This window comes from Alligator sinensis, unplaced genomic scaffold, assembly GCF_000455745.1.
Source record: "Alligator sinensis unplaced genomic scaffold, ASM45574v1 scaffold51_1, whole genome shotgun sequence".
Classification (NCBI taxonomy): Eukaryota; Metazoa; Chordata; order Crocodylia; family Alligatoridae; genus Alligator; species Alligator sinensis.
In genome coordinates this window covers 97,741-121,526 of record NW_005843075.1, presented here as the reverse complement: position 1 = coordinate 121,526, position 23,786 = coordinate 97,741, and the positions used below count along the sequence as shown (strand labels likewise).

At 41.2% G+C, this 23,786-nt stretch overlaps 1 protein-coding gene across 1 annotated transcript in view; it reads left to right on the top strand.

Annotated features, from left to right (window-relative positions):
- The window catches only part of PIGK (phosphatidylinositol glycan anchor biosynthesis class K), a 173,756-nt gene that overhangs the window by 61,251 nt on the left and 88,719 nt on the right, over positions 1-23,786 (top strand). Inside the window, exon 10 of the mRNA XM_006037172.2 lies at positions 1,293-1,465. Coding sequence (XP_006037234.1) covers positions 1,293-1,465 — 173 coding nt within the window. The remainder of the gene's footprint in view (positions 1-1,292; positions 1,466-23,786) is intronic.

Below are 23,786 nucleotides of genomic sequence, written 5' to 3'. Positions count from 1 at the left end.
TCCCTAAATTACTCACTCCAGGAAAGAACACTTCTGATCATACACTTGGTTTACATTTGTGGTTCTCTGTGGTTTGGTTGGTGTGTAGTTTGGATATCCTTCATGACCTTAGCCCTCTTGTGTGTATTTATGATCAAATGAATTTTCAGGGACTGGGCATTAGCCCAGCATTCTTTGCCAGTAAAAGGGGAGAGGGAGAGAGAGAGAAGTTTGTACAAACATCTTATGTAAAATTCAGTGGTAACCTGATGTAATATTTTGAACAGGAATGCAGAGCTGTTGAGATCAATTTAAGAAGGTCTGTGATGGCCCAGGAAATAAGGACCCTATCCATAATCTGAGACCCTAGAAATGTGATGCTGGTTGTCCAGAACTAATGCATAAGTGTGCCTGTCACTTTTGTGCCTCTGCTTTCACAAGCTACTAGGATCACATCTCTTGTACTATTTGTAAAATTGCTATTTTTTTTAGCTACTTAAAATACTGAATTGAATTGGTCTTTTCCAACACCAGGCTTCAGTGGAATATTCTTTATACAGAATTTCTTGGGAACCAGTAAAACCTACATAAGTTTGTTATTGTTTAATGGCTTTTGTCTTTCATTAAGCATCAGTGATGCATATTGAAATTCTGTGTAGTGGTGGAAGTGATCTGTGGATAGCATGCTATGGGAATGGCAGGCACATCTACGGTAACTAAAAATAGAGGGTCTTTCACAAATCTAAATTACCTTTTAATATTTGCAATTTTTTCATAGTTAATTTCAAGGCTGTTGAAATGAAGTAAGTATTGGAAATGTGGCTTATCTGGACTTCTTATCAAGAATCTAATGCATTTTTATGGCCTTTTTGTTAGCTTTCAAAAGCTGAGCAAGTACTTATTTAGCCCTGCTTCATTCCCTTTGGTGAACTTGAAGGACTCTCACCTCACTTTATTTTTCAGAAGTTATATAGCAACATTGCTGCATTTGTGTTCAGAGGCATATTTATTCTGATTAATGGTTTGCATCCACCCAAGAGAGTTGCATGCAACTCATTTTTAATGTTAATTTGTCATTAGAGTTAATGGTAGTTACAGGGACATCAGGAGGAGGAGGATATTTTAAAATGCATAATTATTACAAAATAGAATTAAAGTTAAATCGCTGTTTAATAGCTGCAGGAAAAAAATTACACATAGTTGATATTAGTGAAATAGATGCTTTTCCATGACAGTATTCTGGCAATTCTAGGGTGTTTAATTTATCTAGTCAGTCTGAGGGGAATGATATAAGTATCTATTCTGTTTTACAGTTTCAGGTTTGTCCTAAAAGTTTGTGCGTTTCTACACCTGGACACAGGACTGATCTTTTTCAGCGAGATCCTCAAAATGTTCTGATAACAGACTTCTTTGGTAGTGTACGAAAAGTGGAAATTACAACAGAAACTATTTCTCTGGATCCTAATTTGGTTATCTTGGAAAGCAGGTATGGCTTGATTTTTTTAAATATTTTTTTCCCCCTGCCCTCCCTTCCCCTCCTGCCCCAGGTATGGGGACTTTGGTTCATTTGGCTTCTTGCAGTATATACCCAAGGTAGTAGTAAGAGGAGCGTTTATATAATTTATCCTATAAAACAGTATGTATTCTCATTTTCTGTAGTGGGTATGCATTTTATAATATATGGTGTATCTTAAAGGTTAACGCTTTGACTCCTTACATTGTCTAGTATGTGATGGGTCGGTGTGAGGGAGGTGGTGTTGTGAGCCTTTTGCACCCCTGAGTCGGACTGCCCGGCCCTGGTACAAATGATTAGTGCTCCTTTGGAACCCTGATCTATAAACATTGGAGGGAAACAGAATTCCTTTCTGTTATGCCCCTCCTTTCCCACCCATAGCCAGCCTAAACATGTCCCTACTTTCTCCAAATTTAGGGTGGAGTTGTGGGCCTGGACCCACTTCCATTTACTTCCTGTTGACAGAGGATCAAGTAAGCAGGTAGAATTCTCCCCCTGCTGTCAGTGGTTGGATGAAGGCCACTTTGCAGTACTACTAAAACAGTGGTTTTAGCAGACTGAGACATTTTATAACTAATAAATTGTTCTTAGGTGAGATTATGACCACAGGTGTTTTCATAAAATTGGAATGGATTTTAGCTTTGTCAGGAAAACTGAAAATAATGCTCCATACCAGCCTACACTAATTGTATTGCATCTTATAGTTAGGGGCTTTGTACATGCCACTCTTTTTGTCCTTTCTTACGCTGCAATGGCATGACTGTTTGCCTGAGTGGATTTTCTGTACTCTTTAAAAATCTTTCGGGTACATTAAAGTAAAACTCCTTGGATGTAGTTTAGTTTGGCTCGCCATGAATTAAAGCGTCACATTCATCCATTCATTCTGTGCAAACACAATGGCACTCAAAGACATGTAATGAGCCTTTTTGTCCACCAGATGGTGCTGCAAATTTTAATTGTTTTACCACTTTGAATTGCTTCCTCTTTCAGATTGCTTCAGTTTTTTTTCTTGTGGCATTTGCTGGCTCCATGCTCCCACAGCTGCATGGCAGAGCATGGGTTGGGGGGCCCTGGGCCAGGGGGGCAGCACTGGACTGTTCCATTCTGCTGAGGTGCCAGGTGGGAACTGGGCTTAATTTGTTCAAAAACATAGTGTGCGCAGACACTGATGCAACGCTCCATAATAAACAACTTTAAATTTTATAATCCTGTTTAATTTAATGAGGATTAAACCCCATGGTGTATACAGGCACCCTTAAAGGAGAAAGTATTTTTGTTTCCCTTTTTGAAGCTTAATTTATCATTGAAAGTCTAGAAGATTCCCTATGTCTTCTATGAATTTGAAAGCTTTATTTTAAAATAAAAAATATTGGAAGTAGCCACAGAAAAGCAGCTCTGAAATAAAGCTTTTTGAAGCTCCAAAATGCATGCTGTTTTAGAAGTATGATGTGTGTATGCATATTATTTAACATATACTGATGATCTTTTTGGCAGGTAAATCAAAGCCAAATTGATCCATTGTTTTTGTCCCTCTGTAACAGGGCTTCCAGTTTTCAGTTTAAACTGAAAATTTGTGGAAATTAAAAAAAAATAAGTTTGGGAAAATTCTTGTGTATAAAATCTTAATCACTGCATTTCAGGCATCACTTATTTAGTTCTTAGAAAATTTCATACTTCATACAGGTCAGTCGCATCTTACATAGGGGTTACGTTCTGAAGTCGGCGCGTAAGGCGAAAATTGCGTATAGTCAAATTGCGTATTACCGTGCCAGCGATTTGACTAGCGGTGACTGCCTCTGCCTCCAAAACCTCCCACCACTGCTGCGGAGCCATGCTTAGAGCTGTGCGGCCAGCAGCAGCGGTGCAGCGTGGAGTGGTGGTGGGGATGGCTGCATGCCGCCCAGCCACCACCACGCTGCTGCTGCTGCCCGGCGGCCAGCCACACAGCTCCAGTCATGGCTCCATGGCGGTGGCGGGAGGTTTTGGAGGCAGAGGCAGTCACCACTGGCAGTGTGGTGGTGGCCGGACCTCCAGGTAAGTGGCAGCGCCGTGTGCAGACTGAAGTCCCACCCTCCCTCCCACCCCATGTATAGTTGAATTTGTGCAAGTTAAATGCGCGTATGATGCGACTGACCTGATATAGGGTTGTTGCTAAGGTGACAAGTGTGTAAAATATGGGGATTTATAGGTGAATCCTTAACTAAAGAAATGAGAATTTTTTCAAGTATGTGGCAAGTACTTTCAGGTATCACAGTATGACCAAAAGTAAAAGTGTCCTTTTTGTGTGCGTGTAAACCACATAATTTCACTTTCCTTCATGCAAATTCTTGTTTAATAAGCAGCATATATTTCTTTACCTTGTTTTGCAACTAGTAATCATTTTCTCTGTCATTTTAGCTCTGAGACAAACTATTGATTAGCTTGCTATACACACAAAAAATTCTGCCAAGTTTTCCGTGGCTTCAGTCCTGTGAACATTTGTTCCTTCATGCTTTACTCATCCTAGTAATCCCATTGTTGGAATGGGCTAACTCATGTGAGTGAAGTTACTCATTTACAAGTTTTTGTAGGGTAGAATCTGTTGAGAAATGATTAAAATGGGTATAACTTCAGCATGGATTAGCCAGTTCACTGAGTTAGCTTTATTTTTGGTCTTCTGTTGCCATCTATTGGGAGCATGTACAAAATGACTGATTTGTATTGTATTTGGTTCTCTTTTACACTTTTTGTTAAAAGACCTTAAAATATTATGTGATGCTTTCTTCCAGGAGGAAAAATGGAATGGAACTGTAACTGGTATACAAATATACATTTTTTTTTCAACATGGTACATGCAAATGACTGTTTGCAGTATAGAACATGTTGAGTCAGGTATTTGATAGCATTTTTTATTAGTATGAACAAAGGCTTACATCTAGAAAGAAAAAAATACATCTTACAGTTCTAAATTTATTGTAATTTCATTTTCATTTTCTATCTGACTAAAGCCCTTCCTAAAATAATCCAGATGCTTCCTTGCTACCCATTCTCACATATCCATAAGGTAAGGATGAGATGGAGGAGATGAGATTGGATGATTATAGTCAACCTGTCTGGCCTGAAAACTTACTTATTTCCTTTTGATTTGTAGAGGGGATTAAGGGATATGCCCCTATTAGCAGCTAGGTAAATTCTTAAATTTACTTGGGGGATTCTCATATAGTGTTTAGACCTATAGCATGTACAAACATTTGCTCTTTCCAAGGACAAACTGTCTTGGTTATTCCCAGGTTATTTTTCTCCTGAAGTGGCCATTTTTGTTGTGGCAGAAAAAGCCTGAACATCTGTTCACATCTGGTTTCTCCTAGGAGAGCAGTGACCCTCCTAGGAGAGAGTTAACGTCTGTATGAGGCTAGTTGCTGAAGCATATGAGAGAGATTCAAAAAATAATTGCCAAGTGTCCAGGGGTTGAGAATCATTACAGCCGAGCTGCGGTGCCACCAGACTGTTTAAAAGGTGACACCAGATCTGAGGAGGTCAGCGAAGCGTGAAGAGATGAATTGGAGAGCTAAACAGATGAGCAAGCTCTGGCTTGTCCCTGCCTGGATAATTCCCTGCCCGGACTGCCCAGCCCTTGTGTAATATATAAATTAGTTTTTGAAATTGGGTGCCACTCAATTCACAACAGCTGTGGAGGGCTGTCTTTAGTCTAGTGGGGGATGCCTTGAGTCCAAAAAGGTTGAGAACCATTAATCTTGTGTGTGCTGGTCCCACCTTCCCCTTTCCTCTCCCTTTGAGAAGAACCTAAAACATAAGTGTTTTTGACGGAGAAAAGGTTGTGAGCTATATAGAAAAACAATGCTGTATCTTGAAAAATCACCATCTTCAAAAGTAGCTGGCTGCAGGGTTGGCAGCACCCTCGTTCAGGACCAGTGCCATAAGGACAGGAGAATACTGATATGTTGACAGGGCACATCGTGTTCCCATGTTTACGTTTAAAAACAAAAACAGTGTTTATTAGGCAGTCAGACACAGTATGCCTTTTTAAAGAGTTCACAACCTCTTACTTTCTGTAAATCCAAGAGATAAAAAATGTATTATATAATCTAGGGCACATCAGGTCAATTTGCATTAATTTAATTCAGTAGTTTACCTTTCTTCCCCTCACAACAATCCCATTCATATTGACAGGAGGCTTTCACAAAGGGAAAAAAAAGAATAGCACTTTATTCTGCTGTGTTAATAACATGGTTATTCCATCAGGAGTAATTCTGTTGCAACTAATTGAGAATTTCTTGTGTAAGTGACAGAAAAATCAAACTTGTTGGCAGGTGGGGAGAGAAGGGGGTTGGGGGGTGGTTTTTTGTTTTTTTACATGAATATGGACAGAAGCCAACAGTTGCACAGCTGCTGTCTTGTGCTGTTGTGAGAAAAGGAAAATGTTAAGAGTCCAATAAACTGCTAATTTAATAAGGAGTTGCCTGGTAAGGCAAAGCAGTACAACAGCAGTTCTCAACTTGGGTGCCATCACATTCAAGAAAGTCATAAAGGAACTCCCTAACTCTTTTTTTTTTTTAAATGGGAGGGTGGGTAAGGAGGGGTGTGTGTATGTGTGTGTGTGCGCGAGGGGTTAGCCACTGTTTTAACTCATTAACTGACCAGAGGGCTTGTGTTTCTGCCCCAGGTGTCCATTGCTTCTGCTGGAGTGTGGTATTTTCCCATGTCTCTTCTCAGTCCTTGACGCTGTACAAGGCATTGAAGCCTTTTTGAAAGATGTGACCCCTTTTCCATCTTCAATAGCATAAAAAGTTTTTTACTGCTGTAGTGATGTTGTAGCTGTGATGATCCAGAAATATGTGAGAGGTAGGAACTTGTTTGATCATATATTTTATTAGACCACTGTATAGTTATGAGAGAATTTAGACAAGCATTTGGGCACAAAGTATCTTTCCTCAGGTTTGAGAGAATCAGACATAGCTTGAACTAAGTATTAGATAGAGTAATAGCTTCTGTGTAACTTCATATGTATTCAAAAACAGTCTGCTTAAGGAATGGGGAGAGGCTATCAAATAGGAGCAAAGAAACAGTCACATGAGTAACTGGAAGATGAGAGAGACAGTAGAAAGGATAAGCAGGTTAGGGTCCAGCAGTATTCAGTGGGGAGCAACAAAAATGAGTAGAGGCCTGGAAACCATGACTTAGGAGGAAAGGTTGAAAGAATTAACGTTGTTTTAATTTGGAGAAGTGAAGACTGGGGGGCGGGGGGAGGAGAGGAAATTTGATGAGTCTTCAAATGCAGGTTTCCCTCGCTTTATGCTGTACATACGTTCCTGGAAAACGAAGCATAATTTCACATAAAGGGAACCCACTTTACAATGTAACAAATAGGGATACGTTCCAAGACCTCGACTGTACTGACCCCAAGACCTGTTTCTGCCACTTTTACAAGACAATTTTTGTACTCACAAACAGCAGAGAGGGGTAGGAAATAAGTTAGCGGGACCCTTAGAAGCCATAATGGAGATGGCATCTACAGAAACACGTGTCACAGACAACGAGCGAGGAGCACAGATGTACACAGGAGACTATATTTTGGTGCGCATCACTCCCACAATGCACCACACAAAGTAGCTGATTGCATAAGAGTAAATTTACCTTGCATATAATGAATTTTTGGTATAAAAAGGGTGATTGCATAAGAGCAAATTCACACATACAGGACCTGCATAAAGTGAGGGAAACCTGTAACCTGAAGGATGATTACAGAGAGGGTGGAGATGAGCTTTTCTTGTGGCTGTAGGGGGCAGGATAGAAGTATTGCCTTTAAACTTCAGCAGGGAACATTTAGATTGGGAAGTAGGAAGAACTTTCTGAACATGAGAATGGTCAAACATTGGAACAGGATGCCTAGAAAAGTTGTGGCATCTCCATCCCTGGAAATTTTCAAGAGCAGATTAGACAGACACTTGGCTGGGGTGGTTTAGTCAGGGGTAATCCTGCCTTGAGTAGTAGGTTGGCTAGATGACCTTGTGAGGTCCCTTTCAGTTCCACTTTTCCTATGATTCTATGTTTAGTGGAAGAGCAAGACCAGTCAAGAGGGAAGAGAGAGTCCTTATCATCTGTGGAGTGTAGAGAGATTAGCAGAGATCACAAGTCGTTGTAATTGATTGCAGTGAGCCATAAAGTTAATGTCTGTGTTCAGTTCTTGATTGTTAGTGTTCAGTAAGGTTATGAATTTGTGTTCCCAGGCCTGGCTTCTGAAAGTATTTTTATAAGTATTCCTTGAGCATGAGGATTGTGAGGTCAGGAAGGGAATGGTTGTTCTTTGGAAAGTCTATTCCCTGTGCTCTTGTACGTCTGCCCCTATATTTTTTTCGGTTCTTCATTCTGGAATGTGGTTTTTGTCTAGTCTCCCCACATAGTTTCCATGGGGGCATTTGGTGTAGTTAATGAGATTGTACCACAGTTTAGGGTAGACGTGTAGGATTCTGATGGCAGCATTGTGAGGGGTGTTGATTGTGGTTGTAGTGGAAATCTGTTGACAGGTTTTGCATTTATTGTAAAGGCAGAGTTGTGTCCTGTTTGGTGTCTGTTGATCAACTGGGAGTTTTTGCTAGAGTCCGTATATATAACTAATTCATACTGATAAGAGCTATTATTTAATGCTGGGTATTCATGACAGATAGTGAATAACAAAGATGCAGCCATATAATAAAACAAAATTACCTCTTGAGATCATACAGATGGCAAATTACTTGAGGTTTCTTCTCTCTGCTTTAACCTTGTTCTTTTGTGGAATTTTGTCCTTTCATTACATGGCTGCTTAATTGTTAGTCTTATATTAGAGACGCACGTGGACTATCAAATCTGCTATCAAATCAGAAGGGACATCTTTACCTTCAGCCCCAGCCATGACATTTAGCAAAGCCCCTGAAGTTTTCCCTGGTTTGGGCTGAGCCTTCTATGAAGAGAGAAATCAACAAAGCAAAAGAAAAAACTTTCTCCCTATATTTGCATTGAAGTAGTAAATATTTGTGAGTAGAACAAAGTTTTTCTTCTTTTCCTCTTTTAAATCCCCATTTTCTCCTCTTAGAACATTTTCAGTCTGAGCCAAGCTAACTTCAAAGGCTTCCCTCTCTAGATGTCTTAGCCCTGACTGAACTTAGAGCTGCCAGTTTTGACAGAGAAACTGAAGGTCTTGGGATCCTGGGACCTCAGTTGCTTTTTTGTTCGAATCCCTTTAAAGTGAACTCAAAGGGAAATAAATACTAAGGGGAAGAAGAAATCCTGTATTTTGGAGATGGGGAATATGCAGTGTTTAAGATATCCAAACCTCTTCAGCTTCTCTTAAGCTCAGGTAAGAACTCTTGCCTAGCCAGTTTGAGTACTTCCTTTTTTCAAGAAGAGATATTTGAGAATGGGAAGTAGCAGTCAACATTATGCATGACCTTTTCATCTGTGAGCAGTAGCAGGAAGTAGATTCACAATATGGCAATGTAAAGGTATCTTGGCTTCATTACCTTGGATAATTAAGCTTCCTAGTTTAAGCAACTGTTGATCCTCTGGATCATTGTGTACATGTAAGAGGTCTATTCAGATGCCTGATTAATCCATTTGTGGCCAACAAGCCCAATTCAAGAGCGACACAGCTTGTTACAAGTTTTACAGATCCATATGTTGTCTGAGTTGGAGTCCAAGTTTACAGCCTGCTGCTTTTTTCTTTCTTACTTTGCTTCCATCCTCTGGATCAAAGCCACTTCATGTTGAGCTGCACTCAGTGCCATATGTTCCCTCCAGACTGGACAGGATTCTGCATGCGTCTCCTAGCTTTATATGTTGATGTCGAACCACTTCATATCATTTTTGCACAGATCATGGTACTGCCATAGAAGGTGACTTCACTTTATAGAGCCATCCTGAATCTTGTTATATAAAATATTCTTGGGGATATGGTCTCCTCCCAGTCTCCTGACATGCCTGATCTTTTGCAGCCTCCTGTTCTTGATAGTGGTTTCTAAGTGTGTCAGCGCTGCATGCTCCAGTACCTCTGTGTTTGGTATTCTGTCTTCCCACTTTATTTTCAGTATCTTACGCAGACATCTCATGTAGATGCTGTTCAGTCTCTTGATGTGCCTAGCATATGTAGTCCACACTTCTGAACCATAAAGCAGGGATGTCAGCACATACGTGTCATAGTTTCACGTTTTCAGTTTCCTAGTTTAACAGTTGACTAAAATGAGTGATGGACACTCATATTAAAGTGGCTTAAATTCCTAAAAGTTAAATGTTAGACAACCAGCTTAATGGGCTATTCCTGTTTAAAAAGGCACTTGGGATGTAGAGTAGGGAGGGATCTTCATGATTTTCATGCAATAAGAAAACAAATGTAGGTAACTGGAGGTTCGTTGTAGCATATGCCAATGGCAAATATTCTTATACTTAAAAATTTTTTTTCATCTGTTTCCTATGCTTTTTCGCTTTCTCATCTCCAAAATGAATATACTGAAAGACCGGAGATATTACTGTGTATTCCTGCTTCTCTGAGAAGCACACTTTAGTCCTCTCTAGCATGACTGGATAGTTCAGGGTGGATATCGAACATTGATTGGCTGTGGTGGGCCTGAGAGAGATTTTTGATTAAAAAAAAAAAATCTTTATTATACAAATATTAACACAAATCATGAAAATGGAAAGATGTGCGCCCCTCATAGGGGGCTGAGCATGAAACACTTTTTAGTAGCAAAAAACCCATGTCGCTGGAGCTTAAAACACTCTTCCTTGTGCTTCTCACAGGGTTACCCACATAGGATCAACTGTCTGTCTTCCCCCTTGCACAGGGCCCCCTCAATAGCCCAGCATGGCAGAAATTGGTCCAGATTTTGTTGCAAGGTGAAGTATCCAAATTAATCCAAGAAGAGCACACACCAACTGCTGAAACTTCCTTAGCCTGACGAAGGGTTTTTGAACCCGAAAGCTTGCTTAATAACTTTTCTCCAAGTATTTGGGTTGGTCTAATAAAAGATATCAAATTCACCCAAGGAACCTTGTCTGCCTATGTCCTTAGACCAACACGGCTGCAACCTAAACCCCTGCAAATTAAAATGTGACACACATGGGGACCAGGAAGTAGAAAGTTGGAGGGTGTCATTGGAGCTGGCTCCTGCAAGCTGGTTTCAGCAACTTTTCAGAGTCACCATCATGGCCCAGCCCAGCAGAAAATTGACCAGGCAAATCATGCTTCCTTTGGCCATTCAGTATGGGATAGAGAAGATAGTTTTGGAGAAGTTCAAGTCTAGTGTGCCTAACAGGTTGCTGAGGACAGCAAAGAGTGTCTTCAGCCAGGGACAGTCCTGGAAGACATGGAATTACCTCGTCCTTACAGAAATGGCAGGCCACTAATGGTGTCAGGTCTGAGTGGGGACAACATACCTGTGGCCAGGGCCCCATGCAGCAGCCACCACTGGATACTGCCTGTTCTCTTCGCGATAGGTAGCTTGTACATGGTGTGCCAGACCAAGTGGGCTTACTGTGGTATTACTGCTACTAGGTGCCACCTCCAAATTGTGTCACGGCAGGCAGCAAGGACATGGTAGCAGCACACTTTGATTGTCTTTATCATGTGTACAGTGCCTTCCCAGACAGGCTCTCACCACTGGTCTCATTAGGCACAGGAAAGGACAGTAAAGTGCCATGGTGGCGTGCCTTTTTTAAAAGGAAAAAGGAGAGAGGGAGGTACTGGTTTCAAGATTACTAGGTTGGTTTATGCTTAGAAGCCATAGGGTTTATATTTGTTCCTAACTTTTCTTGTTTTTAATCTTTAGTTCCCTAACTCTGCTCTTGTTCACAGAAATGTCCATTTCTCTGTTTAGATCTTGCTCTGCTCTTAGCCTCAGTATTATCCTGAGATGATAATGATTCATCTTCCTCAGCATTTTCAGTATTTTGTAACTGTTCTTCATGCTAAGGGAGTTACTGTCTTTTTAATGATAGTTTCTGTATTTGCCTGTCATTTGGTGGTAGCAGCTGTACTTCGCTTGCATTTTTTGTCTTGAATAGTCTTTGCTTATGTTTTCCATAGACTTTCTTTAGATTGGGACTTTGTACATTGTACATCATAAAAACAATAACATTATAACATGTAAAATTGTTATAGTGGAAGTCCTGTTATTGTGTTTTGGATGATTTGTTTCCAAAGAGATTAATTGAAACAGCATATATTAAAATATGGAACTTTATTAGCTACAGCTGTACTTGTGGGTTAGACTACTGTGGCTACTTTAAACCAGAAGATGGCAGTCGTGCTAAATATAAAACTGTCAGCACTGTTTATTTAGAACGCTATTTTTAAAAGATAGTGGGTTATTAGGTGGTGCCCTTAGGTGGTACACAATATTAATTCCCATGTACTAATGAATGTGCTAACAGTTTTTATATTATTAATTTGTATTGCCTTTAGGTCAGGAAATGAGGAAAGGCTTGGGATTTTATATACATGCAACATAACTAGAGTATACATCTTTCCTTTATTTGGTACTCTTCAACAAAGTTACAGTCCAAAACTTAATTTAATATAATTCATACTTAAATAATAATGTGTAAAAATTAGCTACTGGTCTGTTAACTGTTAAGAGTTGCTTTATTGTGCTCTGGCCTGAGATTGGATCAATCCTTCTGTATGCAGTTATGAATTTGTTAGGACTCTATACATCACCAAATAATTTTGTTCACCTGTAAACTTTGTGGGTAAGTTCCATGTATTGCAAGTGAAACACATTAATAAAATAAGCATCCATTTTATTTTTGTTGTAAGGTCTTCCAGTTGTGTTCAGTAAAAGATTCAAAGTGTGATACAGGGACAGTAGTTCCACCAACACTTATTAAATTCCCCTAAGTCCCTTGCAAATATATTTATCTTTTCTGATCGCCTGCTTAGCAGTTAATTGACCTTACAAAGCTGGTGTATATGTTGCTATATTTATTAATGTAAAAAAGAGAAATTCACATGGGGACAACAGTACTGTATTAACAGAACAAATACAATGCCAGAATTAATGCTGTAGACTAAAATTTGCATAGTGAAGAGTCAAGGGAAAATACATAAGAATGACTGACAGGATCAAAGGGAGCTTTAATAGGCATAAAAAGCTGGCTAGATTTTAAATATATTACAATTGAAAATGATGCTGTAGATAATCATATACCCCATTTAATGATGGATAAATTACTGTCTTACAGAGGCCACAGCTCTGTGTAACGTTAGAAAATGTGCTAAATTTTAAAGTTTTATTTAGAAAGAAGAAAAGAGTTCTATAGATTTCTAACTTCAAGGAAAAAATGTATAAAATATTTGTGATACTTGCTCCTTTAGATTTCCCCATGAGTCCACATGTTTACTCCTTCCTCATAATATCTAGATGTTTGGGCCTTCAGACCAACCTAGCTACCCTCATCAAGCCCGCAGGGCCGATTTTGAGTTGGACGCCCCTGGTTTAGTGCATGTAGAGTGGCATTCTGTGCTCTGTGTCATCCCTTCGTGTGGTCTGGTGACACTAGACAAGTCCCTGTAGTCTGTAGATAAGCTAAAAATAACGTATTTCCTACAGTTGTGCACAGGGCTTAATGTCCTGCACAGGGACCCCAGTTGGAGACACTAGGGATTACCAAATGGCTGCCACTCTGTGGAAGAAACCTACACCTGGAGCCTTGTCTACCATGAGCCTGGGTACACTCGGACATAGGATGAAACACACTACTGCAGTTTCACAATGTTTTCTGTGTTGGCTCCATTTTATTTATTTATTTATTTATTTATTTTTTACATTATGAACTTTGATTGGAGTAAGATTTCTGACAACAGGCAAATTAATTCTGACTCCTTACCGTGGAGGTTGATTTTTCTGTGCCCTTCACTGTTGGCCAAGCAGACGAGAACATTGTCATTTATGGGAAATTTCTATTGGGCTACCCAGTTGATTTTCCAGATAAATCAGAGCACAGCTCCCATTTCAAGACAGCATGTCAGATAGTAAGATGGAGGCCAGAGGGTCATTATCATATCAGCAGGTAAATTTTGCTCTCTAGTTACTAAATTAAAGGTGCTATCCTTTACGTTAACCCACTTTTTACGTTACATGTTTGTGGTTTTTCATAGAATATGTATTATTTGCAAGACTGTAACTGTTGATTCAGATATTTGTCTAGAATTTTTCTTTTCCAATTTTATTTTAGGTTTGGATCATTTTTGGTATGTTTCCTGCTACCAGTTTTCATTGGTAAAAAAAGCTGATGCTTGTCATCTTTAGTAAAAGAGACGACACAACACCTTGTGAATATTGCTTTGTTGTGCATACAGATGTTATCTCCTTAAATAAATGCTAACATCGGAATGTGCTGTCAAGTGTATATGTTGGTAATGCACGCTGGAAGTCTTGCAACAAAAAAGCTTATCCAAGAATCTGATCCAAAGCTCACTTAAGGCAATGTGAAATTTTATTAATTTCAGTTGACTTTGGATCAAGCCCAAAATCAGTGTGCATTTTTTGTTAACACTTTCATCTGTCCACTTTCAGTAGAAATGATTAGCACAAATGAATAACGTCTAAAGTAGTTAATTGTCAAACAGAAAGAGTTTGTAAGTAAATCTTAAAGCAGATTTTGACAGCACCTCAGTTCATGAGAATATCTGCCTGATTGACAGATAAATGAGCACTTAACCTATTTTTATCCTCTAACCTCCCCCTGTCCACTCTTATCTACAGTGTCTTTTCTCTCTCTCCCTTTGTAGTGTATTCTCAATGTTTCCCATTGGTTTTTTTTTTACCTTTTCTTTCTTGCATAATCTTTTTCTTAATTTATTTTTACATTTAAGTTTCTGGTCTCCTGCTATACTCTTTAAATTCACCTAGGAAATCACCTTTTGCTTTTCTGCCAACATGCTACATTGAAATCCATGTTTCTTTTAACATGCACATCCTCAGTTATGTTCCAAGAAAAACATTCAAATTATTCTGATTTTTTTTTTTTTGTAATGTTGGTATATGACATTTCAGAGATCAGAATTCTAATGCAAAGTGTTTTTTTCTGGGTTTTAGTCAGTTTGAGAGATTATGATAATCTTGCCCAATAGGGATCATTATTTGTATCAGCGTTTGTTAGATATTGGCACTACTAGGCTGTGGGCACTAAAACTGCTGCTAATGGTTAGTATTTGCTTACTTTTTATGATATGTATGGCTAAGAGAAGAATTTTAAGGGTTTCAAGGGGTTACAGGCAACAAGCAAATAAGCTGAGCCAGTGATTATTGGACTACCAGGTCTCAGGTATTTTTGTTTTATTTTTTTGGTGGACTTTGTCTGTTGTCATCCTTTTTATGTCCTTAAAAATGGACCTGAGCACATAACTGTCAGGTCTGCAGGGCTCCTGGGCTCAAGCAACCTTAATATTGTTTGGCATTAAACTACACACAAGCACTCTCAGTTCTTGCCCACTTCAATATTGTGAAAGAGCTTACACTTGTTTTTTGAGTGTCTGAGGGATTACCTTCCAGATGGTCAGGAATTTCTTCCACTGAAAATTTGAATCTTATCCAAAGCAGTGGAGGAAGGAGGGGCATTTTGGACATCTATACACATGCTCTGGGGTGGGGGGTGAGAGGGGGTGATTTCATTAGAGCAGCTCTGAGAGCCACTGTAATTAAAGCGTCTGCAGCATCATGTGCATTCAGTGTCCTGCATTTCAAAATGGTGGCAGGAGTGTTTGAACTAAAGCTCATTGGACAAGCTTTAGTTAAAGTGCCCCACCACCATTTTGAAACAGGATGCTGAATATACATAACACAGATGATGCTGGAGTGTGTTAATTAGGATGCTCCAGCAGACTTGATTAATCAAGTCTGCTCTGACATGTGCTAATAATTAGCAGGAGTTGGAGCAGAGCTGTGTGATGTGTATAGGTGCCCTTTATCCTGTTCACATAGTAAAACAGTTCCTAAAAGATTAGTAAAGTGATCTTGCTTTAATATTGGCACACCCAGGTTTCCACACCTTTCCTGGGTTTTATATGTTAGCAGACCAGACTTCTTGTTGTTTGATTACCAGTGCTGTTACTTAAATTGCAGAGATTTTTCTCCATGTCTTAATGGAGCCTTAGTGTTAATTTCTGAGTCTGATCAGATCATTAGTATGATCTGAAGGGTGAATCTAATTTATTTTCCTATATTGTGTATTCCTAAAGATTTGGTTACTCTCAAATGAAAGTGTAATACTCTATAATGTGCGGGAAGAAAAAAAAGCACCAAAAGAAAAGGAAAGAAACAAAACCTCACCACTAAAATGATTAAATTATCCCAGTAGTAGGGTGGAGGGAGATTTGCATTTGGGTTTACATAGCATCCCAAGAAATTAGAGGAAAAGACCTGAAGCAACTATGACAGACCAGGAATATGTATGTATGATGTATGTGAAGAGAGATTCTAGCCTGGTTGATATGGCGCGGGGTCCTGCAGGATGGCCGTGATCTCCCCAAGGCCCCCTTCCAGTGCCAAGTTGGCCCAAAGGGCACCCTCACTTATCGCCCGCCATGTCTTTGATGGAGAATAAATGTATGGGAGGCTGCCTTACGTCCTCTTGGACACGGTTTGTTGTAATACCTGACCCTGTGGACTCCCAGACCCCTTGTGGGTCCCGCTCTGCAATAGGTGCTTTGGGGCACCCTAGCCTTATGGGCTATGCGTGGCTCCAGCCACCTCTTTACCACGTCCCAAGCCTCACAGCTGGAATTGATGTTGTTCGGTCAGGGCCTTGTTATAATTTGGCCCCCTTGTCTTCTCTGGGCTATACGTGGCCCTGTCTTGCTCTGCGCCCTCTCCAGCGCTCGCCAATGCTGCCCCCTCTCCTGGGGCTTCTCCAAGATTACCCCCTCTCCTGGGGCTTCTCACAATAATGTTGCCCCTCTCTCTAGGGCTTCTCACAATGCTGCCCCCTTCTCTAGGGCTCGCCACACCCGCACTGGGGCTTCTCATCAACGCCCCCTCTCTGGGGCTTCTCAACTGCCCCCTTTCTGGGGCTGGGGTCAGTGCACCCCAAATGCTGCGCCCTTGCTGGTGCTGGGGTCCCCACGCTGCTGTGGGTCCCCTATGAGGCCTCCTCTAACCCCTAATAGCCTCACCCAAACCACCAGTGTTTAAGTAGCAACGCAACACAAGCCCTTGGGCTGTAACATAAATTAAAGCCGCCCGGTTAAAACGTCATTCCAGCCTGCTGGGGAATACTCCATCCCTCAGCAGTGTCAGATGCTGCTCCTGCAGTCAGGCTTCCCCTCTCTTCCCTGGAAGAGCTCCTTCCCCCTTGGCTGCCGGCAGGGAACTCTCTGCCTGGCTTCAGCCATGGGGTTTACATGTGCCAGGCCCTGCCCCCTTCAGTCAGCTGACTGCTGGCAGGTGTGGGTCATTAATTACTCTAGTTGCCCTGGTGACCAACAGCTGGGCTCCTTACTCACTGCTAGGGCTCTTTCCCCAGCAGTTTCCTGTCTTTAGGAGCAGGGCACCCAAGTGCTCTGCGACATTGGTAAAAAGAGGCTTTCTTCTTTATGTGTTTTTTTTTTTTTTTTTTTTTTTTTTTTTCTTTGCTACACACAATGAATCTGATGCTGTTAAATGACTGTTGTCTGTCTGGTCTAGTAGATCAGAAAGCTATAGAAATTACAGTTAATATTGAAATTGCTGGAGGGGATTCTACATGCTGAATACATCTACTAATGTGCACAAGCAGTGGAGCTTTCAAGCAATATGTCAGCATTATCATATTAAATTTGTTGGTAGGCTGGAATGTTACTTATGTGGCAGGACTGACCTTTAAAAAAAACCCAACAAAACCTGTTGGACCTGGTCTACTGACTGTACAGTAAATACATCAAATATGTTTTTATAAGTGTGGCGGTCGAGTGGTAGGCCGGGCTGTGGCCAGTAGCCCGAAACGGCAGGCGGGTACTTTTGACCGATGGAGCGGAATTAGGCACTGAAGCGTATTGGTTGAACAAAGAGATTATTTACTTACGCCGTCGGTGTACACAGCGCAGGAAGAAGAACTGACTTAGATTACAGTTGCAAACGTGAGCTCTTCGAGTAAGACAAAATGACATGAACAGCTTATCGGGCCTGCAGGGCACGGGGGTACGTTGGGACGGTCGGCGACGGGGAGTCGTTGGTGGGTGATCAGTCCGCCAAGTTCACTCCGAGATGTGCGCGGAGTTCTCTGACTTGGGCGGAAACTGCTCTAACTTTTATATGGCTAGCGAGCCAATTACTAGTCACCAAGCATGAATAATTTATAACCGGCCAATGGTGGTGCGCGTATTTGCATAAAGTTGGCGGGAACCTTTTACTGCACCGGGGTTTTTTACCATAGCGGAAAATTCCACTGTGCCGAGAAATTCCACTGCATTATAGGCATCAAACCAGTGAAATCTTCCACTGTGACATAGGCACTCAACTACTGGGCTCTGACAATAAGCAGGAAATTGCACCAAAGACACTAACTAGTAAGCATATAAACAAAACCAAATAACATCAGTAAGATACAAGAAATGGTATTTCTACAGGAAGACAAAAATATGAAAGAGAAGAGAAGGAATCTTTTATCAGGGAAGTAGGTACAGAATACATATACTATTTATATCATATCAAACTCTGTTGTTGTATTCTACAGTCTGCAGGGTTATGATATGATGGATGTTCCTAAAGGCAACCAGAGACCTGAATGGTAACTATGGATAGGCAAGCTGAATTTCATAGATCAGCAGCTAGATAGCTACCATTAATGCTGAAGGCTGACTATTTGTGTTGGGCAAATCTTAGCTTGAAAAGTTTTGGCTAAATTGGCCGTAAATTTGTGTAATGGTGAGAGAGAACTGAGTAGTGTGAAAAACACTTTAAAAGCTATTTATTAGCCTGCACAGGCGAAGGGGGATAGTTCTACACACCTTCAGCCCAAAGGTCAAATTCAATTTGGAACATAAAGACGAGACAGGAATTTTGTTGCATTGGTGAAATCTGTCTATGTGGGTGTGGGCAGGTGAGCATACACACCTAGATAGATATCAGAATTTGTGGTGATTTTTGTGGTAATCACTTTAGTGTTTTGCCCAGAACAATACATTTTTAAATGATAAATTCTGATATGAATAAAACAAATGTGTGAAACTTGCTTAAACATAGAAACAGGGATGAGTATAGCTAAAATTGCAGTGATGTATAAGGGATTATTAGTAGATAATAAACTACCACCGTTTATTATGGCTGTATTTCACTCAATGGGTATTGGAGTCAGTTGCCAGGAGTATAGCATTACTCAGATAGATAGATAGTATTATAGGGCATTTATAGATGTGCTCTGGGGGGAGGCATGCTTTAATTAATGTGTCCCTAAGAGCTGTGCTAATTAAAGCATCCTGAGCATCACATGTCCCTGTGCTGAAAAATGGTGGCGGGAGCACTTTAAAGCTTGTCGAATTAACTTTAGTTAAAGCGCCCCCGCCACCATTTTGTGGCATAGGGACGCTGATACACGTGACACTGGAGTCTGTTAGAGTGCAGTAATTAACGTGCTCCAGCTGTAATTACAGTGCATTGGGGCAACCTCCCTGCGCATGTGTAGGAGCCCATAGCAACTGGCAAAAATGAAAATGTGTACCTAACACAGGTGAGGTAGTGGTTCAGTCTCTGTACCTTCAGATGCAATTTTTCCTAGTATTTCATTAGGTATTTGAATGGTTTGATTGATTCTGTTGATCCTCAGTGCCAGTAGAAGTCAAGGTCATAATGCTCACCTGAAAACCTGCATTAACTTCCATAACTAACTGTTATTGGTTAGAGCAGAGGATTACCTGTGTTTGCTGCACTCTTCATTTTTCTATATGTAATATCCCTCACCTAAACAGAGATGCTTTATGTTGTGTGTTTTATATTTTGTTGCTTCAGGATAAATACCTTTATTATAGAATGGAAGCAGCCGTTCTAAACTTGTCTCTTTGTAAGAAAAAAGAGCAGCCTGTTGCTGAACTCCAGCTGCCATCTCTTGAGTTTCTTCCAATATTAGAGGAATAGACAAGCAGAAATCTAATCTAGTAAAAATAGTTATTTCAGTTATTATATGCTACCCTGGCTTCCACTGCCAGGTTTTTTATTTTACAATAATATTCTTTAATGTATTTTTTGCCAGTTGCAGTGTGAACTCCCTATACATAAAGAGCCGTTTGACAATGTGGGGATGGGGTGGGCGGGAAATGAAGCTAGTTATGTCAAATACCCAGGTGTAAAATAGGAAATATTTTTCTCTTGATCTTTCTGTTAGCATCTTTCAGTTTGCATATTTCAAGTATAATTTCTCCAACTGCGTGCAGAAGATTTTTCCAGCAAGAATATTATCTTTAAATTAACAGCATCCCTCTAACATTTTTTAACTACTTTTTTGCCTTTCTTTATTTTTTGCATTGTTTTTTGTACCCATGGCAAACTTTTGGATTCATTATCATTTGAAGAGCTGCTTCTGCATAGAAAGAGACTTTGACTGTCATAGTTAGCTAGCCTGGGTCTTATCCAGTATGATGTTTAAATTCATGCTTGCCTTTAACCAGGTGAGTAGTCCAGTTATTCTCAACTAGGATGCTGTGAGATTCCTTTAAGGGTGCTGTTGGGTGCTACACAATATTAGCACTAGGTGTGTAAACACCTACACATGATTCGCAAGAAAATCTCTTGAGTTTTCAAATAGGAATCCATAGTGTCAAAACCATTCTGACCTGTTGTTATCTTTTGGAGTTCTTTGCTACGGAACAATTGCTCTGTTTTTCTGTAGTAAGAAAAGAGTGAAAGCTGAGAGCTGCTTTTAATTTGAGAGGTGCCTTAAGTCTGACAAAGTTGAGATCCAGTAACATAGTCTGTCAGGGTTAAGGATGAACTCAAGTGTTTGTGTGCTGGATCAGGGCTAAGAATTCACACATACTGGGAAGTAAAACCAATCTTATATGTTCTGTTTAGAAATTATTGTGCACAGAGGTCTGCAATGTTTTGCAGGTGCAAGTCTGATCTTATGACTACGGACCTACTGAATTTGCGATTTTGTGATTTTCACAGAAATTGCAAAATCAGTAGGTCCCAGTGTAAAAGCACAGAATTTGCAGTAAGCAGGGAGGGGGGGAAGAGTGCTACAAAAACAGAACAGGCCAGGAAGCCCTGGTGCGTCCTGAAGCACAGAAGGGCAGGAAGCGGGGGGGAGATTTTTGTGGCAGGGCCCCCCGGTCATGCCTCTGGGCAAGGGGCCCTGGAAGTCCCACCCCTTCCTGATGGCAATCTGTCAATTTCCCGCCCCTTTCCCACCCCTTCCAGATGGCAATCTGTCAATTTCCGGGGAAGAGCATGACTTGTGGGGCTCCTTGGCCAGAGGCGTGGAGGGGCTTGCAGCAAAGATGGCAACTGGTGCTGCTCTTGGGTTGCTGCTGCTGTGGGCCAGAAGTGTCGGTCTCTCCCCCACACACCCTCTGAGCAAGCCCCTCTGTAGCAAGGGTGCTCAAATGTTTTGGAACATCAAGCTTTTCAGTGGAGGGGAGCTCTGCAGAACAGAGAATGAATGATTCCTGGTGCTGGATTAGACTTTTTTGTGATCCAGATCCAGCCCACAGGCCATAGCTTGCCGACCCCTGATCTAGCAAGGTGAGACATTCTGATACAACACCTTTTCTCTGGGCCAGTAGTTCATTAGGTCCATTACACTCCGCTGTACTAGCAGTGCACTGCCCTCACAAGGAAGGGGATTCTGCTGGAGAGAGCAGATGATCCTTCTCCTCCCTTCCTTTGAGGATTATGCAGAAAACAGGGTAGAGCTAGTTTGTGGCTGGGATTCTAGCTTTGCTAGCAGCAATTATTGAGGATATGTGTTTAATGCACTGTGCTGGCCAGCACTGCCTGCATTTCTATGTGTGTAAACCCCATCTGGACTCTCAGAAGGGCAGGAGGGTTGTGCCTGATTTGTGTCAACACATTTTTCTCATGGCTGACACTGGTGCAGAGGACCCAGTGCACTGGTTGGTGCTGGCAGAAGCTGTCAAAAACTAGGGGCAAATCTCACTTGTTCTTTATCTGTGAGTTTTCTCATTAACAGCGCAATTTTAAGAACTGGAAACCCAGTCATTTTCTAAGGTGAGAGCGCGCTCAGGTAAATGTGAGCGGTATGAAAAGAGAATATTAATAAGGATAATTATTTAATAATTGTATTATGTGTAAAGAAGATTTAAAAAATGTCCAAGATGGTATTACTTAGTTTTTCTGACTGTTGTTTTTGTCCTGCATTACCTGCAATTGAGACTTGGTGCCACACACACATTTCACGTAGGTTAAAATTTGAATAATATTTTTTCTATTGGAAATTGTTGAACAGAAGTTTTATCTAGCAATTTATGAACTGTTTTAGTTTGTGGGAATTCAGTAATCGTCCTATAGTAACTATAGGGTTTATCTCAATTTAACTGTAACATAATATTTAAGCTTCATAGCTCCCAATTGAGTTTTTCTATTGGTTACTTAAAAATCTGAACCATGACTATCTCACTAGACTAGAATAGAAATGAAGACTGCTTGCTGTAGGTCTAAATTTTATCTGGGGAATTGGAGCAGAACAGTCACTAACTGAAACTGCTTTGAATCTCAGCCACGGAGGACATAACCTCTGTTTCTTCCTTAGCTGTCAGAGTGCTTTGGTTCCTTTTTTTTCTTTATGTGTGTTTCCCTCTGTTAAGAGCTTTCACTAATAGGTAATTTATTATGAAGGATTCTGAACTGCCTTCTATCTTATTAGATGCTTAAAAAGCTTTATAAATGTCCCCATAAAAATATATGATATATCTGTATGATGGATAAACTGCTATACATTATAATATCCCTGAACTGGAAATTTTTCACACACAAACAGTTAAAGGTTGGACTGAATATATTCATGAACACTGAGTCCCTTTTTGCATAATTGCTTATGAATCTCATGGCTTTGTTAATTGTTGGTACTGCCCACTGTGCAAGTCCACAAAGCAATTTGGGAAGGAGATGTGGAGACATTGTTTCAGCTGTATGTAGTGAGATTTTTCAGATTATTTGCTCAAATATGGCTCAGAGTTGGCTTGGTTTTTATTCTAATGGCCTATTGTATATGAAAGGAGATCCAAACTTAGATGTCACTACTCCTAAGTGAGTGCCCAAATTGACAGTCTATAATGGGTGCTCAATAGGGCTGTGCGAAATGGCATCATTCCGTTTCACCTTGAGTTTCAACGGTTCGATGGAACAGTGTTCTGTTTCGAATTTCAGTTTGAGTCAAAACACCTGGTGGGCTGGTTCCCTATCCCTCGCACTAGGTTGCACAGGGGGCGGGAGCAGGCTTCCCCACCCCCTGAGTGATCTAGTGATGGGGATGGGGAAGCAGCTCAGCTGGGCTGCCTCACCGTCCCCCGGCACGATCTAGCACCAGGGATGGGGGCTGTAGTGCAGGGGGTGGGGAGTCAACCCAGCTGGCCTGACTTCCCATCCCCTGCTGGATTTTGCACTGGGGATGGAAAGTCAGCCCAGCTGGACTGACTTCCCATCCTCAGCCTATGGTCAGAATGTTTCAACTTTCGAAACGTTTTGACTAGCCTCGTTTTGTTTTGAGGCTATTTTGACGGACTTTATTTCATTCTAATTCTGCTGTTTTGACCTCAAAATTGGTCAAAACAATGTTGAAACGAAATGGCTGGTGACATTTTGCACAGCCCTAGTGCTCAATCCCTTGCCCACATCAGGCCCGTGGCCTGTGTCATCCAGCCCATGGAGGGGCTCCCTATGGGTCCAGAAATTTGAGGTGGGAGAGTGGTGGCACTGCTCCCTCTCCCCTCCCCTCCCCTCCCCAAAATTTCTGGTTGTATAGAGAGTCCTGGGGCCTGAGTGCTGGATCTGGCAACTGATTCCCAGCATGGAGGGCCAGGTGGGGGCATTGCCAGGTCTCAGGGCCAAATCCTGAATGTGGGGGGCTGGGGAGGGGCAGCACCAGGCTCCCAGAATCCACTCCTTTTGTGCTGGAGTGGGAGGGGGTAGTACCAGGCTCCAGGGGACCAATCCTGGTGAGACGGAGTTGTACCAGCCCCTTGGAGACCAGTTCTGGGGCAGGACCAGGTCTCAGAGCTTGGTCCTGGTATGAAGGCTTGATCAAGTCTGTGGATTGGCCTACCACGCTCATCTGGCTTGAGGGGTCAAAAGGTTGAGCATCACTGGTCTATAAAATAGTCCAACTAGGGATA